The sequence below is a fragment of the Meleagris gallopavo genome, chromosome 10 (genome assembly GCF_905368555.1).
Source record: "Meleagris gallopavo chromosome 10, MGAL_WU_HG_1.1, whole genome shotgun sequence".
Taxonomy (NCBI): Eukaryota; Metazoa; Chordata; class Aves; order Galliformes; family Phasianidae; genus Meleagris; species Meleagris gallopavo.
Genome location: NC_139413.1, coordinates 6,020,669 through 6,038,729, shown reverse-complemented (window position 1 = coordinate 6,038,729; position 18,061 = coordinate 6,020,669). Strand labels below are relative to the sequence as shown.

At 45.0% G+C, this 18,061-nt stretch overlaps 2 protein-coding genes across 4 annotated transcripts in view; both read right to left on the bottom strand.

Annotated features, from left to right (window-relative positions):
- Positions 1-492: 492 nt before the first annotated feature.
- Positions 493-13,163, bottom strand: FASLG (Fas ligand). Its single transcript, XM_003208588.5, has 4 exons — positions 4,069-13,163; positions 3,725-3,770; positions 2,204-2,257; positions 493-1,767 (listed from the first exon to the last, which is right to left on the bottom strand). Exons 1-4 carry the CDS (start codon positions 4,459-4,461, stop codon positions 1,373-1,375), a joined length of 888 nt encoding a protein of 295 aa, XP_003208636.2. The 5' UTR covers positions 4,462-13,163; the 3' UTR covers positions 493-1,372.
- A 145-nt stretch (positions 13,164-13,308) lies between these two features.
- The window catches only part of SUCO (SUN domain containing ossification factor), a 40,692-nt gene continuing 35,939 nt past the window's right edge, over positions 13,309-18,061 (bottom strand). For all 3 annotated transcript variants that reach the window (XM_085231475.1, XM_085231473.1, XM_085231474.1), the window contains 4 exons: positions 17,027-17,181; positions 16,603-16,694; positions 15,447-15,502; positions 13,309-15,289 (listed from right to left, as the gene is read on the bottom strand). In XM_085231475.1, the coding sequence (XP_085087601.1) occupies positions 14,843-15,289; positions 15,447-15,502; positions 16,603-16,694; positions 17,027-17,181 (750 nt within the window). In that variant the 3' untranslated portion in view covers positions 13,309-14,842. The remainder of the gene's footprint in view (positions 15,290-15,446; positions 15,503-16,602; positions 16,695-17,026; positions 17,182-18,061) is intronic.

Here is an 18,061-nt window from a genome sequence, read left to right as displayed (position 1 = left end):
TGCTCAGCAACCAGTGTGCTGCTCTCAGAACACTTCCAGACCCAGCCAAGACCTGGAGGTGGGGAAAAGCTTGTGTCCAGCTCCAAACACCACTATCTCCAGCATGCAGGGGAGAGCTCCCAGCCACCCACATCCAAACCAGAGCTCACAAATAACACCCAGAGCAATATTTACAAAGCACAGGGGCTCTCCAAAACTTTCTATCAGTATTTCTCTCAACTTGAGCTCAACCCTGCATTTCCAGATCAGTCCTCTCTCTGACGGTCAAACAGAGCTTGAGCTGCCCACCTCACACCTTCCTGATCCCCAGATCTCAACAATTTTCATTGCCTGAAAGCTCAGTGGCAGGGACCCAGTGCCCCACCAGGCAGGAAGCAAAATTTTCTGGCACACTGCTAGAGGTAGAGCAGGGTCCTGTCCACTGACCAAAGGCGTTCTGGGCTTTGGCCATTGCAAAAGCCTTCTGTCCCACATAAGGAGAGTACAGTGCCATTTTCTAGAAAAATATACCTTTATTTACCATCTGTGTTTTGCCCAGGAGAGAGCATCCCATACTCAGCTAGGGCTGGTTTGCTCAGGTCCTATCAGTGAGAAGGGTAGCTGGCCGCTTATTCTGTACCCATCATCATAGCATGGGGAGGATTCAGCAAGACCTTGTTTTGATCACAGGGCCAGGACCCCTCACAGCATCGCCACTTCCAGCACACTCCTTGCAAGGCAAGTTAAATAAAGGGGTGGGGATATTTTCTGGGAAGGGAACAGTCAATAATTTAACACAAAACAAACCTACCATGCTTAACAAGCCAACTGGTAGGTGGGTGCCTGTCAGACAATTTACAGTGCCAAGTGTTCTGGTGGGATGGGCAGACCATTGCTCAGGGAAAGCAGTCTGAGCTTCGCTCCCTCCCACATCACCACCCATGGCGTGGCACAGCACAGTTCAGACTGAGGGCCTCCTGGACACAGGCCAGCTGTCCCCAAATGGCCTGAGCTCACTGGGGGCACAACAGCATGTGTGGGCCAGTGCTGCTGAGGCCCTGGCACTTTCTCAGGTAGCAGAGTCTTCTTGAGCAAGTAGTGAGTTTCAACAGGGTCTTTGATGCACTGCATTTCAGGGTGGTGGTTTTATTCAGAGGAAGAAAATGCGTGATTCTCTTCAGACAGCCCAGGTGCTTCCAGAGGTCTGGTTTCAAGCTTTTACCTGTTGCTTGAGCCTTCTCATCAGAAGGCTGAAATGTGGTTTCTTGATGGGTTTCCAAGAGTGAGACCCTGTTTTGGTTTTGGCAACACAGGACTATTGCCTCTCAAGTGGCTGTCATGCCCTGCATGTCCCAGTGTGTGGGTGCTGCCAGCCACATTTCAACAGCACCACTTAAAGCTTAAATAACCCAAAGAATGTCTTGGATTCCTCAAAGTTAACCAGATCAATTTTGGAAACGTTGACATACAGACTGTCTCTCTCCCTGAGCTTGAATAAAGCCCCCAGGTAGCTTTTCCGGGCCCACATTTTCTCCTTTGTACAGTAGTTGATGCGCTTGTCCTCCATCAGCACATGGCTGCCTGGTGAAGCTGGGTTTCTCTTGTAGACAATGTGGGTCAGCACCTCGTTGTCACAGTGCCTTCCCCGGAAAAGCACATTGGAGTACACAAAGTACAGACCAGTCTCATTGATCACAAGGCCCTGGGCACGGTACTGAATGCCACTGGTGAAGGCATGACCAGAGATGGGTTCCCACTCCAATGGGAGGTTCCGCTGTGTGGGATTCCCTGGAAGCCAGAATGAGAATGGAAGTGCAGTAAGTACAAGCACTAACATGTTTTCCCTTCAGTTACACCCCAAGTCACAAACAAGTCACCTGTTCTCTGTGTCTTTGTGTGCAGCATGAGAAGTCTACCCCAACCTCACGGAGGTGGAGCTCTCACCTCCCATGTGCTCACTTGGCATTGAGCTGCTTTTGAAAGCACCTCACTGACAAAAACAAAAAACAAAGGAAAAAAACATAGCTCTCATTAAAAAGCCTGAATAAGAGGAATATTTTAGCAGTAGAATAACTTCAAATTGCCAGAGCACAAGCCTTTCTAAAGGAAAATGAGTAAGTCTGTGCAAGGCACCTCTCTACAATGACAGCCAAGCTGCCCTTTCACCTCGGTAACATCTGCCCTGCTCTCTGCTCTCAAATCTTGCTGGCCCCTCAGCACATACCTGTTAAGTGTGCTGCCTTCCTTGCTTCCTTTTTCACTGGCTTGCTCCCCTGCCCTGCATGCAAACAGAGGAGACTTTAGCCATACGCTCCATGGAGAAGCCAGACCAAGAACAGAGGTATCCATGAGGCTAAAGCAAGGTAGATTCCTAGCAGCAAAGAGCACATAGGCACCATGGCTTGCTGTAAAGAGATAGAAAGATGCTCAGCCAAATGCTACGAAACATTAGGGAGAGTTAGAAAGAAAGAGCTGAAGCAAAGGATCAGAGGTGATCCAAAGCAAAGGGAAAAAACAAGAGAGCAAGGAAGATTTTCATCTTCAAATGGCTCCACCAGTGAACTCAAGCAGAGGACATTCACTCAGGTTTTAGGAGAGCAATAATACTGTGCCTTTATATGGCTTCTTTAGGCTGTGCCAAGGTGACTGCTTGTGTCCTGTCACAGACATACCTGCTTTATTGCCCCACTCCAGCCCAGCACTTCCACAGCACCAGAAATCTGTCTGCCAAGTACCAAACCTCCTTACGGCTGGACCAGAGAAGCTATTTGAGACATTCTGAAAGCACCTGCCCAGCCAAGCAGATCCTGTCCTCAGAGGGGTGGAATACAGGTAAGAGAATTCTACCTTCCATGGAGGGTCTGAGTGCTCCCAGAGAAATAGGCTGGTTACAGTGACTGGGCATGGGGACCCCATCCTATTCCATCTTGCCCTTTCTCTCAGTGTCTACTTCTGAGCATCAAGCTCTCAAATTTTAGAAACATCTTGTTTTCTTAAGCCAGTTATTTGGTCTTCTTTAAAAAGATTTCGTAGCTAATAACACTAACACAGAATGTCAAATAACAGTTTGAAAGTTCAAAATATGATTTTACAATTGTTCCATTGAGACTGAAACCACTTTTTTTTGCTCTAAATTTAGGAAAAAAAATGTAGGTTCTTTTGGAAAGTTCCAATTTCAGTGAAAAGACATTATTTAAAGAGAATAAAATCACCATAGAATCAGGATCTTCTCATCTAATTTTGACTGCAACAAGTGAGACTTTGTACCAAAAGAACTTAGGAACAAAGTTGCTCTCTCTCAAGGATACAAGCGGATCTTTCCACTCCCAAGGAAAACAGAACTCTGTATATCATCCCAAAAATCTTAATGAGCAAAGAGAAAAAGTAATAACGTGCATCTTGGTTCTCTGCTCTCCTCCTTCCATGCATGCTGTTGCAGTGCATTAGGACAGCCAGAAATTCACTTCCACAGCAGAATCCCTCCCAGCATCAGTACCCCACTTGGGTCTGGGAGGCCCTAAAGCAGAAGCAAACTGTTCCACACTGACACCACTAAGCATTCCAGCAAGCAGGATGCAGGAACCCCTCCCCACGTGCTCTTCTTCAAGCCAAGCGAGTGTAATGAGCACTTCCAGAGCATCAGAGCTGCAGCCCTGCCTTCGCACCTGACAAGGGGAGGGAAGAATTTGGCAGGAACATTCACACATGCTGGCAAGGAGGAGTTCCTCTATGTACATCAACTCACCTATGAGCTTTTCCAGGGCTGGAGGGATGCGTTCAGTGCTGACAGACTGTCAAAAGAAGAGTGACAAGCTCTCTTAGCAGGGTGAGAGCATAAAGGCACCATCTAGATGCAGCCAGACTATCTCAACAATGGCTATTCTGAGTGCTCATGCAGAGCTGCAAGGTTAAGTGTACAGGGAGAGAGCGCCTGCAGCACTCAAACATCAGGACATCCAGATATGTACCACAGTCACCAACAGAGCAGTCCTTCACAGTAACAAACAGCCCCACGCACACTGGCATGGCAGACAGGTCACTGCCACCGGATTCTCCCCATAGCCTGTGCGGCCAGCAGGCAGACTTTACCTCTCTGAGTTCAGCCAGTTCCTTCTCCAGGTGGAAAATCTGAAACATGCTTAGCCCCACTCCAGTGAGGGCCAGCAGAATCAGCAAGAAGATCACCAGGAAGCCGACGCTGCTCCTTTCTCTGTTGCTCTTTGGTTTTTTCCTCCGATCGGGTACCGGTGGTGGGAAGGGAGCGACAGAGGATGCTGGATGGCAGGAGGTACTGGCATCAGCACAGCCATCCACCCAAAAGATCTGGGGGTACATACAGTTTAAGTTCTGCTGCATGGCTGGGAGTGGGATGGGCTGGACGCGCTTTGTGTGATCTTCCATGTGGCAGCCAAAAACTGCCGAGGCTGGCCCAGACTGAGCCCTGGGGGAAGACCCAGCTCTGCTTCTGTGTGCCTGCATCATCACTCCAGCAGCGATCACCTAGCTCAGATGCTGCAACTCTATGAAAGCCTCAAGCAGCAACAGCAAACCCCAAAAAGCTTCCGCCCTCGGCTGCAAGTTCAGGGCACCCGCCTGCTCCTCCCACGCTGCAGCAGCACGCACATGCAGCTGGACAGAGCTAATGGCAGGCTGCACTCACACAGCACCAGCCCCAGGAAGGAGGTGTACAGAGCAGCACAGTGCTGTCAGGCAGGGGCTGAGTAATCAGCCAGCCACCCTTTCCAGCAGCCCACTCAGGCAGAGGCAGCTGCTTTTCCACTGCGGTGTCCTGCACCACAAGCAGGGGGAATAACAGACTCTTCTGCTTCTGGCATCCTGCATGAGAGGTGAGAGGCAGAGCTGAGTTTTCCCCTTAGCAGAAATATGAAGATCTTATATCAAGCACAGCAGCAGGCACTCCAGACTGCTTCATTTTGCAAAGGACAAATTACTTACTGCTGTCTGCTGTCCTCTTACAACTTGCAGCAATGCTAGAGAGGGCAATTCTTGTTGCTTTTCAGTCTTCTCTGAACAACGGTGAGTGCTGCAGCAGGACCTCACCTGGCTGGGTGACTGATCAGACACTGCACTACTCATCTTGGTGGAACTTCCTTGCCTTTCAAAGAAGGATTCAGAGTTCAGGCACACTGCAGGGACCAGAACTTTTAAAGGCTCACTACCAAACCATGAGGAGAGAGAGCATCTCCATTTCTCAATATAATTAAGTCTTCATTGGCTGCAGATTAAGTATGGCAAGGAGTTTTCCCACAAATTTCCCATAAATTTACACAAAAGACTGTCCATAGCTATTTGCTCTTCCGTTTCACAGACATAATGAAGTGAATGCATTTGTAGGAGGGTAGTGTTTAAAAAAATGAAATGTTTAGTGCAAGAACAAACGGAATTTTTGTCTCTTATGTGGCTGAAGAAAGCAGCCCCAACACAAAGGTTTTGATCTTGAACATCAAAATCTGGAGTTCAAGGTTAGCACGCTCTAACAATACATGCACACCAGTTTCTCCAAAGCAAGGGCTGAGCTGTGCCTCCAACCACACCAATCAGTCAGATGTGCACCACCAGCCACCCCGCTGCTTTTTGAGAACGTTCACCGCAGCCCCTTGCTGAAAAGGGAATCCACAGCACGAACCATTTCAGCAACCTCTAGGGTCTTGTACTTTAGCTCTTTGACACAAAAAATAAAAGCAATTAAATTCACTTCCCTCAGTTCAAGCCTATTCAACACTCCCTCCCAGAGCGCTGAGGACACCATCCCTGCGACTCGCTGCAAAACAGATACAGATGCCATGGAGTCCTCATTTCTTTAATGTCCTCTGAGGCCCTTGAACTTCTGTAAAAATACAAGGGGCAAAGCTGAGAGCTTCCTCCTTCCTGAACTCTCTCTTCAAATCAGGCAATTTTGACCTTTCCCCCAGGTGGATGCTCAGGTGTTTGAGGTGTCTTCCCCCTCCAGGCTGACTCCTATGCTCCTTTTTCTGACACTGATTAAGTTCAATGCAGACATCTCATCTTGGTGGGATTGTAGGCACATGAGCTAGATCCCTTAAATGTTACAGATGTGTTTGCCACTGACCCACTGCTTCCTATTTTCACAAAAACGCACATATAGTTTTGTAATTTGTGGGTAAGCTGATGAAAGCCCTGTTGCCTGCTGCATCTTCTCTATTCAGATCAAGAGCTCTCTCACACCACATGTTGTGGCAAACTAAAGACGAAGGTTATTTTTACCATCAAAGAATCCATTTCAGTGCTGAGCACACTTTCAGAGACTTCTTCCTTCCAGACACTCTCTGCCATTGCTGCCTGCTCTCACACTGTTTCACCTGTGGCCACCTTCAGAGCCCACCTGGTAAGCAGTGCCAAGTGGGAGCACATCCACGTGGCACATGGCGACACCTGCAGGCCCTGCCTTCTGCTGGCTTCCTACCGCTCAGACCATACACAGGGTTAACGAGGGTTTTGAAGTGATGGCAGGAGTGCTTGCTGCAGATAGACACCCATGTCACAGCAAGCTCTTTTGATAGAAAGCAAGGAACCAAATTTTAGGCAAAGTTGATCCCACCCAACATAGGAATCGTGAACAGTTGAGCAGGATAAAAGAGCAGAAGAAGGGCAAAAAGGGCATCAGATTTATCTCTCTGCCTCCTAAGCCCCTTTTTCACCAAGTTTGTCAGCAAAGAACAGCAAAAGACAAGACGTGGTTACACAGGCAAAAAAAGAACTTGCTTAGAAGGATCCCTCCATCTTTCGCTACCCCCAGAGGAAAGGTGGGAGCTCTTGTGAACTGCACACATCATCAGACTGAAGTTTGTGCTGACAGCAATTAGAATCAACCAGCAGCTAAAAAATGCATACAGGTACAAGTTTGCATCAATACATGCAAGGATTTAAAAAACAATTAAAAAAACGCTGTGTAGGAGGAAGACTTATTAGGTTCTGGACATGGTAAAATACGTATTTGAAGATGACATTTCCTGTTACAATAATGACTAATAGAAATGCTAAAAAGCAACTCCTGAAAGCCCACGGGGCCACATAAATTACACCCAAGAGCAACTGAGGATCTAGTTAAGAAAACAAACAAAAAGACAGCATTCAAAGGTAGGGTTGTGTTTGTTTGAGGCATTAACTCCAGAGGTGACAACATTTTGCTGTCCCAGGCTAAGCCTGGCAACCAGAGCCAGACCAACACTGGTAAGTACCAGCCACATATGGCAAAACGGATGCACCTTGTTCATGCTCGCTAATGGGTACCTCAGAAAGAGCAACTGCGAGCACCACCCAAGAGAAGGCTTCTGTTTTTTTTGCAGCAAAGAAAGCGTGAGGGCCCAGGAGCTCAAGCTCACAGATAGCTCCAGGCTAACAAATGGGGAGATGCAGACAGCCTCAGAATGCATGTTGCAAGTTTAAATTCAGCTTCAGAAAGGCTCAGAAAGGAGTGACAATAACTGACAGACAGCAGAAGCATCCCCCTTGGTTTATCTGAGAGCAGAATGGCAGGGACATAACTGAGGATCTTACACAGCTCCATAGTGCTCCCAGCTGCCTCCCCCATATGGTAAGGCACGAGCACGGTGGATCCCACTGCACTCTCCTCATTTGCCCCTCCTGCCCCAGGACAGCCCTTGGAGACAGCAGCAGCTCATAGCATCCTTGGGTTACACAACATTGCAGTGAGCGCCGACATCTCAGTGTTGTTTCTTTATTACATGTTTTTTTTAACAGTTCAGTTTTCCCAGCCAAGGGTGATGCTTTCCACTTCCATCTACAGTCAGTTCTTCACTAGAAACAAGAGGCACATGCTGAGATGTGCGTTAGTACCAACAGCTCCCTAGAGAGCTGTTCGCATTCACGAAAGAGCAGCATTCAAACCCTGTTTCTGACAGCTCTATGGCATCGCAGTGCTCAGCACAGCCCTTTTCCAGAGAGCAAGACATTTTTCTCTCTCTTGTTCATTAAGCACTTGCAAACTACACCCTGCTCCCAAGAGGCACGAGGATCAGCAGAAGGGGCACTGAGCTCTGTAGAGATCTTCCGAGGCAGGACAGAATCCAGCAGCACAAAGATCCAATGCAGCCAAGAACTGAAAGCAGTGAAGTAAGATTCCATTTCTTTTGATTGTGTCTGTAATAAAAGCTAGGAAATTAAGTACAGGGCTATGAGGTAATGGGATCAATTGCTTGAACATACGGGAAACAAAATCATAGATGATCTAATTGTATGCAACAGCCTACTTATGAGAAAATGGAACAGCTGCTGTGGCTGCAAGGAAGACCACAGCAAACACGCAGATGCTGATTTCCCGTTATCCCCGTGACAGTCATTAAGTGCATTCACAAACCCTTCAGGTGGGATCCACACCCTGCCCCATGCTGCCAGCATACAGCCAGCCTCAGCAGTGGGAAACGCCAGCTGGTCATCAAACACTGACCATGCCCATGTGATAGCTCCCTGGGTAGTGCATGCAACGCTCAAGTCAGCAGTAACCATGCCATGTTACAACTAATAAGAGATGTTCACCAGCTGTTTCAAGTTATTTTTTGTAAGAGCCATAGACAAAAATTCTTCTTTGCTGTGAGACTGGAAAGGACCCAGTAGGATGCAGGCTCTCTACCCAGCATGCATCTAGCAAAGAAAAAACCAGCATCGAAACAGCCAGCATTTATCTTCCATTTTTATGTCCTATAGAGTCACATCAAAGAAACACAGAATGGTTGGGTTGGAGGGGACCTTAAAGATCACTGAGCCCCACCCCTGCCATGGGCTGGCTGCCCTGGGCCCATCCATGGTCTGGGGCACCTCCAGGGATGGGGCACCCACACTGGTACACTCTGGGCAGCAGTGTCAGTGCTTCACTGCCCTCTGAGTGAAAAATATCCCTCTAACCTGTAATCTAAATCTCCACTTTTAGTTTAAAGTCCTTGCCCCTTGTCCTGTCATTATCTGCCCATGGAAAGTTGGTATCCCTCCCACTTGTAGGCTCCCCTCAAGCAGTGGAGAGCCACAATGAGTTCTCTCCCCCACCTTCTCTTCTCCAAACTAAACAAGCCCAACTCCCTCAACCTTTCTTCAAAGGAGAGGTGCTCCAGCCCCCTGAGTATCTTCATGGCCTCCTCACGACCCACTCCACCAGCTTCACATCTTTCTTGTGCTGGGGCCCCTTTTATTATTTTTTAAATTGGGAAAGAGATGCATTAAAAAGATGCATGATTTTTACTATCCATTCCTAAGCTAACCCATTTTATCTGAAAAAGGTCTGGAAACATTAGATCTTCTCAAGCCGATCCAAACCCCAGCAAGTTTCTTTTCTTTAGCAACACCTGATGCTGTTTGACACTCAGGGTTTCCACAAGATGAGACGCTGCTTGATGGCTGCCTACCCACAGCACTTTGTGGTCAGAGCTCTACGCTTTGTTCCAAATGCAGTGGAACATTTGTACCAAAGTGAAGCACGTTAAGCTGTTCCATCCCATCTCATGCTGCACACTGGCAAAAGCAGAAGCCACCTTACGCTACAGTTCTCTCCCCACCAATACCACATAGCTAGTGGAGTTTACATATTTAAAAGAAACTGCATTTCCACTCTGATGCTTAATGCAAACAAAACGTCTTATTTCAGCAAACATGGCTAGGAATACTTTATATGATGCATATGGTTGTGATTATCCCTTTTCTGATGGGAACATTCGTGTTGCTTAAATATTTGGTGCCCCTGAAGAGATCATGAAAGTGCTCCAAGTACTTCTGTGTGTGACAGCTTTTTGCAACAGGAAACAACAGCTCTCTGTGCTCTGACAGGCTCCTCAGCCTGACCTGCTGGCTGAGTGTTGTAGTTTATCTGTACAACCACCTCAGCACACTGAGGTTGTGGCGGAGCTCCTGAAGCTCAAACAGCTCCACAGAATTCCCACCAGCATCCTGCTCTGAGCTCCCTCCCTGCCATCACCTCTACAGATGTACTACATCTATGTGCTAAAAGATGAGACCCTTGGTTTCCATAATTAAGCAGCCAGATTTCTCGCTATACAGGCTGCTGCCAAAGTCAACAACTTATTTACACTGAGATACGCTTTAATGCAAAAGCAATTTCCTCATGGCTGTTCTAATCTGCTTTTGTTTTAAGCAATATAATAAATAAGGTTGGCACAATGTAACTCAAAGACTCCAGAAATCCGCAATGAGAGCCAGGAGGCCAATTCTATTTAATAACCACTTGGTTGGAAACTGAGTTGGTTTTCGTTTGTTTCTAAAGCAGGGCATCTAATTTTAAGAATAGTTTAAAGGGTAAAGAAAAAAAATCTTAGAACAGCAGTTGGACACTCTTCTCTACACGCCTGAATCTCGAGAAAAGGAGCAGTCTGAAGGAACACTGCACTCCAGTGGAAATCCTGAGACTACACTGCTCTCACCACCCAACCTGCAGGAAGCAGAGAGCAGGACAGGTGCTTGGCCAAGCTGAGCCACAGGAGACTTGGGAACGATCACAGACTGGGGAGAAAGGATACAGTCCTCACTGCTTCATATGCTGCTTTTGTGGCATTTTACACCACAAAACATAACAAGATGAACAAGGCCCTCCTCTGAAGTATCCACACCGCCTCAGTGATTTGTCAAGCTTTGTAAGCCACCTTCATGAGAAAGTGCTGTCTCTGTAGAGCATAAACAACTTAGGAGAGCCTTTATTTCATCAAAGAAATCAGGTTAGTCAGTGTGATCTTAATAAAAGTGAAATAGGAAGCTAAAAATTACTCAAGAGCCCACATGAAAGGATAACATTAAGCAAATGAGAATGTGATTTCAGGAGCTTTTTTGAAAAAGAAAATAAAAAAGTGGTTATAAATAATTAAAAGCAGCAAGCACAGCAAGAGGAAGCTGTGGTTCAGTTCCATCCTACTGCCAGAAGCAAACACACAGCTGCAAGAGCACAAGCACAAGGAGATTCCTCCCAGAGGAGCTTTTCCAGCGGTTGAAGCATGATGTGGTCGGTTGGAAAGTTTAGACCAAGACATAGCTGAAATGTTTGGTAACAGTAACAAGAATATGGAAAATTGCTCCTCAACTGACATGCACCAGCAGTGATCCTAGGACAGAAACATTTTATTGACAGGAGTCATTACTGCTAACATCAATATCCACTAAGCAGCACAATAGGACTCTTAGGCTGATGTCTCTCACTCTATGTCCAGTTAATCAGATACTTAAAATGTTGGGGAATGGCTGCGAGAGCAGGGCGGACATGAGGCTGTGTACGAGCATAACTAGTGCAGCAGCACAGAGTGCATTCCCATGAGAAAGCATTAGGAGTTAAGACAGTAGGCACAACATCCTTGGGGCAGCACATAAACAGCAGGACAACATCCGCAGCTGTGCTCTGTGGACATGTGGGGGGCTGATAAGCAGATGAGCTCAACGGCAGGTGTGAATGCTGGCTGAGCATTGGTTGAAGGTAGGCAGCCTACTAGACGCCCACCTTGTGCACCAACAGTAAGTGAACACATGTGTATTAGAATCATATATAAACTGTGTGTGCAACAATAAAATGAAGCTTGATCACTCATACTGAGTACTGTCGTGCTTCCCCGCTTGAGAACAATCTGATTAGAATGCGCGGCATTAAAATACTGGAGAAGTTTGCACTGTGGGCAATGCTTTCTCTCCCCATCATATCAGAAAAATTCATGCAAGCTTCTGAACACTCAGAGCCCAGAGGCAGCATTTCTCAGGAACAACAAGGAGCCTTCAGGAAAGCGAAGCTACACAACTCATGACATTATAACGTGGGCTTTTTAAATACTGATTTTGGAGAACATCTTCAGAACTATATGAATACTATGAGGTCCTCCCAAGACAGTCTTGAACCACGAGAGACTAAGTGAGCAACATTCCTGACCTTACATTAGCTGCCCCTTATGGCACCTGCCACATCTTCCACTTGCAAACTGCAAGCTGCATGGCCTCAAATCACATAGCTGCAACAGAGTTCTGCTCTATTTTGGACGTGCATTATTCCCATAGCATGTTCCCCGTATGCTCAGTACATTAAAACTTTATTGCTGGTATTTTTTTTTAACCGAACACAATCGCTCCTTAGGTTGCTAAGCCCTGCCCAGGTTTAAAATCAATAGATAGTAGGGAATACGAGACTGTTTGAAAGGAATTTAGTGGCACATCTAAAATCACTGACAAGGAAATATGTACATCTGCTTGGAATTTAAACATGCAGCCTACTCACAATTACCAACACCTAAGGTACAAAACAGATTACAGCAGCAAAAGAAATCAAGAAGGTGTTTCAGTTCGAGGCCAAGTATCACCCACTCTACAGAGGACAGGGGTAGGTACATCAAGTGTTTTTAAAGCATTCTTATTGTATGAGGAAGCACAGAGGAGTGCTGCTGATTGCTCAGCTATCATTTCTACATGATCCTCAAGGACAGCTCACCAGTGCTACGGAGTAATCTAGTCTAGGAAAAAAGTGGAGATAGGACAGAAGAGTTGTCCATTCCAGCAAAACAGAAGAATGCAGAGGAAGGATTCTGGCTGTCCACACACCATCACGGTTCCAGAGAAGCTCGGGTTTCACCAAGACCTCAGCAGCTGCTTCCAGGAAAGGCAATGCCTCCTTGCCTCACAGCAATCCTCACACAACAGTTGTCCACCACCATCTTTGATTTAACTTCAGTTTCACGATTTTTTTTTTTTTCTCCATCCAGAGCTTAGAGGCCAGTAATAAAAAAGGATAAATAAAAACTTGATAGTTGGAGATGCATTTGACACCTGCACATCCCATCATCAGTCATTTGGCCTCATTCCATACCTCTCAATTTGAGGTTTCAGCACACAATAGCAAAGAGGTGCTTTTCTAAGAATTCAGTCGTGTCCAACTTCACTTGTCTGATGAGAAAAACAGCTCAGTTACGACCAAGACAGAAAAGAAAAGCAAACTTCCTACAAGTGACGCATCAAGAGGAAGGAAGGTAAATTGAAACAGAAAACCCACACCACAAGAAAGCCACACACTCCCAAAGCAGCCCTTCCTTTTCAGGTGTTTTTTTTTTTTTTTAAATATCAAAGCAATTTCCATGGTGAAGCTAGAGACTTTCATGAGAGAAATTAGCACTGGGGAGGTCACATTTGAAGAGAGGAGTAAGGGACTGGACTGCCAATGGATTTGGCATTTGGCTGCGCAAAGTGCAGCTAGGCTCACCACAAGCAATTTGTTCTAGCCTCACACTGAAATGTAAAAATCACTCCTCCTTGGAGATGCATTTATACCATAAGACAGATTTTTAAAAGAAAAGTGCCACTAAATTAAAGACAAAGTGTTCAGATTTATTTGGAAATTCACAGTTTCTAATGGCACTACAGCTCTGTAGTTACAAACTCTTGTTCCACAACAACATATGCTGCACTCAGGTATGCATTTTCCTCATCCAGGTTTAAAACTCTTAAATCCAGGTTCAACAAATCTGGTTCATGTGCTCTGACTGGCTAATTGTGCAGATCAAATCCAAAAGTACATCACCTTAAAGTATTCATAAACTAACAAGAAAGCAGCAAAACAAAACACCAAAAACAAAGGCTTTAAATAAGTCACATACAATACCAAGGAAAGGCATTACATCTGTTAAAAAGGGTACCACTAAAAGTGCTCAATAAGTTAACTTATTTCTTTTTTTTTTTTTACAATGTGAACCTGTAACATTTGTCAAAAGGAATAACCTTTTGTTCCACTCGCTCAGATACACACAACATTTTCCCAATCACACATCCTATAGTATCCAAATATACAGTCACAGTCAAAAATAAAAAAACTCTTGTACGAAAATATCAACCATACAAACACTGCACATTTGTTAGCCAATACAAAAGCAAATGCTACGGAAATACCCACTTTGAACCAACCCGACTGGTCAGACTTCAAGGCTTTGCAAACGCAGCACACCCAGAGCTGCCCTGGAAAACTCTGCCTCGTCTGCCCCAATGCACCCTCGTGCTCTCCAGCTGAGCTTTCTCCTCAGCTCTCGGCACAGAAACAAATGGAGTGCCCTCCATTCAGCTCCTTTGGAAAACTACAGCAGTCGATTTTGATAACAAAAGCATTCATCGTCACAAGATGCCATTGTTCACAAGAAACACTAAAGAGCAACTGTCATTTGTTCAGCACATCAGGCTACAGCTCTGATTTGTACCTCTAGGTGAAAATAAACGTAACTACCATTCCCAGTGAGACAGTTTTCTCAATGGAGTTTGCAAAACCAGAATCCAGTCAGGCAAGTCCATCTATTAGTATTTTTACAGTATCCAGTCCACATTACTGAGTCCAGCTGAAAGCCAACACGTCCCTTTACAGCACTGTAGTGTTGCATCTTCAAAACAAAACAAAAAAAAAGCTAGAGAAATTACAAAATAAATCAAATGACAAACAATTGTATCTCCCCTCTTCCAGTGGCATTATAAATAGACAAAAGGCACATAAATATGGGAAGGTGCAAGAAATAGGAACAAAGCTGAAGGAAGAGGATTAGGCTTTTATCCCTATTCCACCCAACAAACTGGGTTTCAAAAAATCTCTGCCCCAGGAACTGTGAAAAAAAACCTTTAAAAAAATGAACCCCCTGCCCTCCCTCCCCCCATGCTGTTCTCATAGGAAATTTTCAGCCTCATAAAGCTGCAGCTTATAGCCAAGATTGACACAATCCCATCTATTTAAAAAAGGCAGAAACCAAATTTCTGAATACTTTCCAATTAGTCGAGCTCTTCGTCTCCCACCATCCTCCCACAGAATACCACAGACTGTTCTCAAATGAACAAACACTCTCCTGTTTGAGAAGTTCAGCTAGTTTTAGATGTGTCCAGAAACTGCCGTGACACCAAGTGCTCCCACTGTTATATCTTTGTTTCCTTTGATTATGTCATGCAGGCTTGGCATTGACCCTGACTTAGTCTGTATTAGAGTTTTTATGAGCTTCCCTTGGTCTGAAACTTTAGACCGTCTTCGTTTTATGGCCCTCTTCTCAGTTTTTGTCTTTTGGGCTTGTCCATTGCACAGACTCGTACAAGCAGAAATGCCACAGAAATAGGACTCCTCAGATTGCGATGACGTTTCTGAGCTTCCTTCAGATGGAGGACCTTTATACGAAGAGTGGTAAACTTCCCCAATGTTAGAGAAGTCCCTCTGGTTTGTAAACGGCTTCCTTCCTTTTATTTCCCCATTGGCTATGGGATGGGGAGGCTCTGCCGTTGGCTTGATAGTCTCTATCTTTTCACTTTTGTATTTGCAACGCTTTTTCTGAAACCACAAGTAAAAAGAGAAACAGTCAGCTTCCAAAAGGGAAGCAGGGCTAGGACCCAACCCTGGGGAGCAGGGCAGCAGAGAGCAGCTGAGAGGCACCACCTGCAGGCAGAACAGTGCTCGCACTCAGCCTGCATCCCTGCACCTACTGTACCTTCTTCTCTGGGGAGAACTTCAGGGGTTCTACAATGTACAGGTCCTCGGGATCCACTGTAAGAAAGGGCACACACATTCAGCACTTCTAACTGACAATGCCAGCTCCAGAACAACACCGTTCTAACTGAACAGGATAAAATATTCTATTTATCACACATTTTTGCTGCCATTATAAACTTATGGACAACACAAGTACACGGAAGTGAAGACAACACTGAGGAAGTCCCCCTCATTGACACAGCAGCTATCAGTGACAGACACCTGAAAACATCTCACATTCTGACACACAAGGCCATAAGAGCAGAGCACAGAACACCCTGAGGGACAAGGAACAGCAGTTGGCAGAAATGAGCTTCTGACGTATAAACTGCTAACAAGATAACAGTGCTTAACATGCACCTAGCAGCAAAAGCACCCGCAGATATTCAGACTGATGTGACATCAGCATTCCTCCATCAGTGTTTTGAACATTTTTCTTCTGAGCCTAACAACATCTCCAATTCAAGTAATGGATTGCCATGCAGTTTTATTCACTGTACAAGAACTGTGAAGCTGGTTTGTTGCACCTAGAAGCACTGCATCAGTGGCACACCCAGTAGTTAACGTCATTATAATGCTGCACCACTTTTGTTTGACAATGATGACCTAAGAAAACAAAATTCACTTGTCCTGAATCTAACACAAATACTGAAGCGATGAGATCATTCCTCTTAGTCAAATCAGTACAAATGAGCTCAATTTTCTTAATACAGTTGATAAATTTGGATCCATAAATACCTGCTAAGTTTCAAGATTGACTACTTAGGACTTCCAAGAGGTAGGGCATTCAGACTTGGTTGCTGGCATTAAAAAAATACCACTTCCTACAAGCTTCATAGCTTTGTAGGTCTGCATGGATTGTTACTAATCTCAAGGAGGCTACATTTATACTCTACAAAATGCTAATAATGTATTTAGTGTTTCAGCCCAATTTAGCACAGTTCTGGGAGTGGTAACATTAATGAACCACCTTGTTGTACAGAAGGTAGTAGTGAACTACTACAGTTCAGCACACTGTGACATGAATCCGTGATGCCATTTTCATACACACACGTGCAATAAAACACACAACAAACAGTGTCCAGAGTCATACTAGTGTTACAGGTAGGTCATACCTTCTTTACCAGATAGCTGGAAAGACTGTGATCTGACCAGTGGGAGAGAAGTTCTTCTTTTCAAATTCATATCATCGTAAGAGGAAAAGCATCTAAAGCAATGCAAAACACAAAGCTTTTTTAAACGTCTTTCTCAGGACTATGCATTTTTCCATTAAGAAGCATTTTTGGCAGAATAGAATCAGTCATTCACCCAGGTGCTTGAGAAGGCCAAGCAAACAGGCACAGCACTGCCTTTAAGACATGCTACCAAGGCACCTTAAGTCCACTGGCTCCACAATTGCTACAGAGCAGTAATCGCACTTTACTATCAATTTTGAGTACGCAGAAAGTAAACTTGGGGTTAAAGCAGATTTGCCAGTCCCAGCAGATTTATGAAACATCAATAAAAGCTGCAAGAACAATTAAGTTTCAAATACATTACCTTTTGGGGCTAGGGTAGTGATTACTTTTAGGAATTTTTGAGAGGTAACCTTCACAGAACTGAGATGTGCTTCTGCACCGCTGCACACAAAGCACCAAGCCCAGAATGACACAGAGAACCAGAGAAATCACAAGGTAGGTTTGTCGATCAGAAACCTGGAAGAATTTGATACAGCTGTTAAAGACTAACCAGCAGTGCAACGGCTCTATTACCTTGCTTTCAACACAAGAACTTCAAAAGAACAAATGATATGTTTTCAAGTCACCTTTCCTGTTTTTCTACTTCATGCCAACATTCAAGATGGAGTAGTTTTCCCAGAGGTTTGATTTAGTGCAATGCTATGTGGCATTTGAGGACTAAAGGCTGAAAACCACCATCTGATAATGTGGGACAAGATTCCACTGACTACGGCACCAGTGCTGCCCAGAGAAGCAGCTGCCCCCTATAACGAATAGGGAAGTCTATCTGAAAGTGATATACTTCCCACAGCCTAGTGTGGAAATGTAACTTCTGATTTACTTTTGATACAAAATATCTCAATATTACGCTTTTCATCAGTTGTCACTGTAGTATTGAATGAATCCTATTACGTTCAATTGATTCAATGGGTTATATTTTCCAGACTATTCAATTTCACATCCTAGCAGGATCTTGCCAGTATGTTCATTTCTGAGCATTCACAGACGAAGTTTACTTGAATTTCAGCTTCTGTGTAATTCTGCAAATTACATTTCAAAATAAATAGCAGTGTCCTATACCAATCTATCTCAAATGCACTAAGGGATGAGAAGATGAAGACTTCAGAAAAGACCAGGAACACTACTGTACTGATGAAGTGTCTCAAATTGATTCAGGTGACTAGAGTTCAGGGAAAGTACATATTCAAATCCCAGGATATTTGACTGTCATACCCTAATGATCACCATGGTCAAATCCTATTTAGAAGCACAGCACTCATTAACGGGTGGTTAGCCAACTAGTGTCAATGAGGGTGTCGCTAAGTGCTAGAAAACAGCTCAGGACACTGTTTGGCAA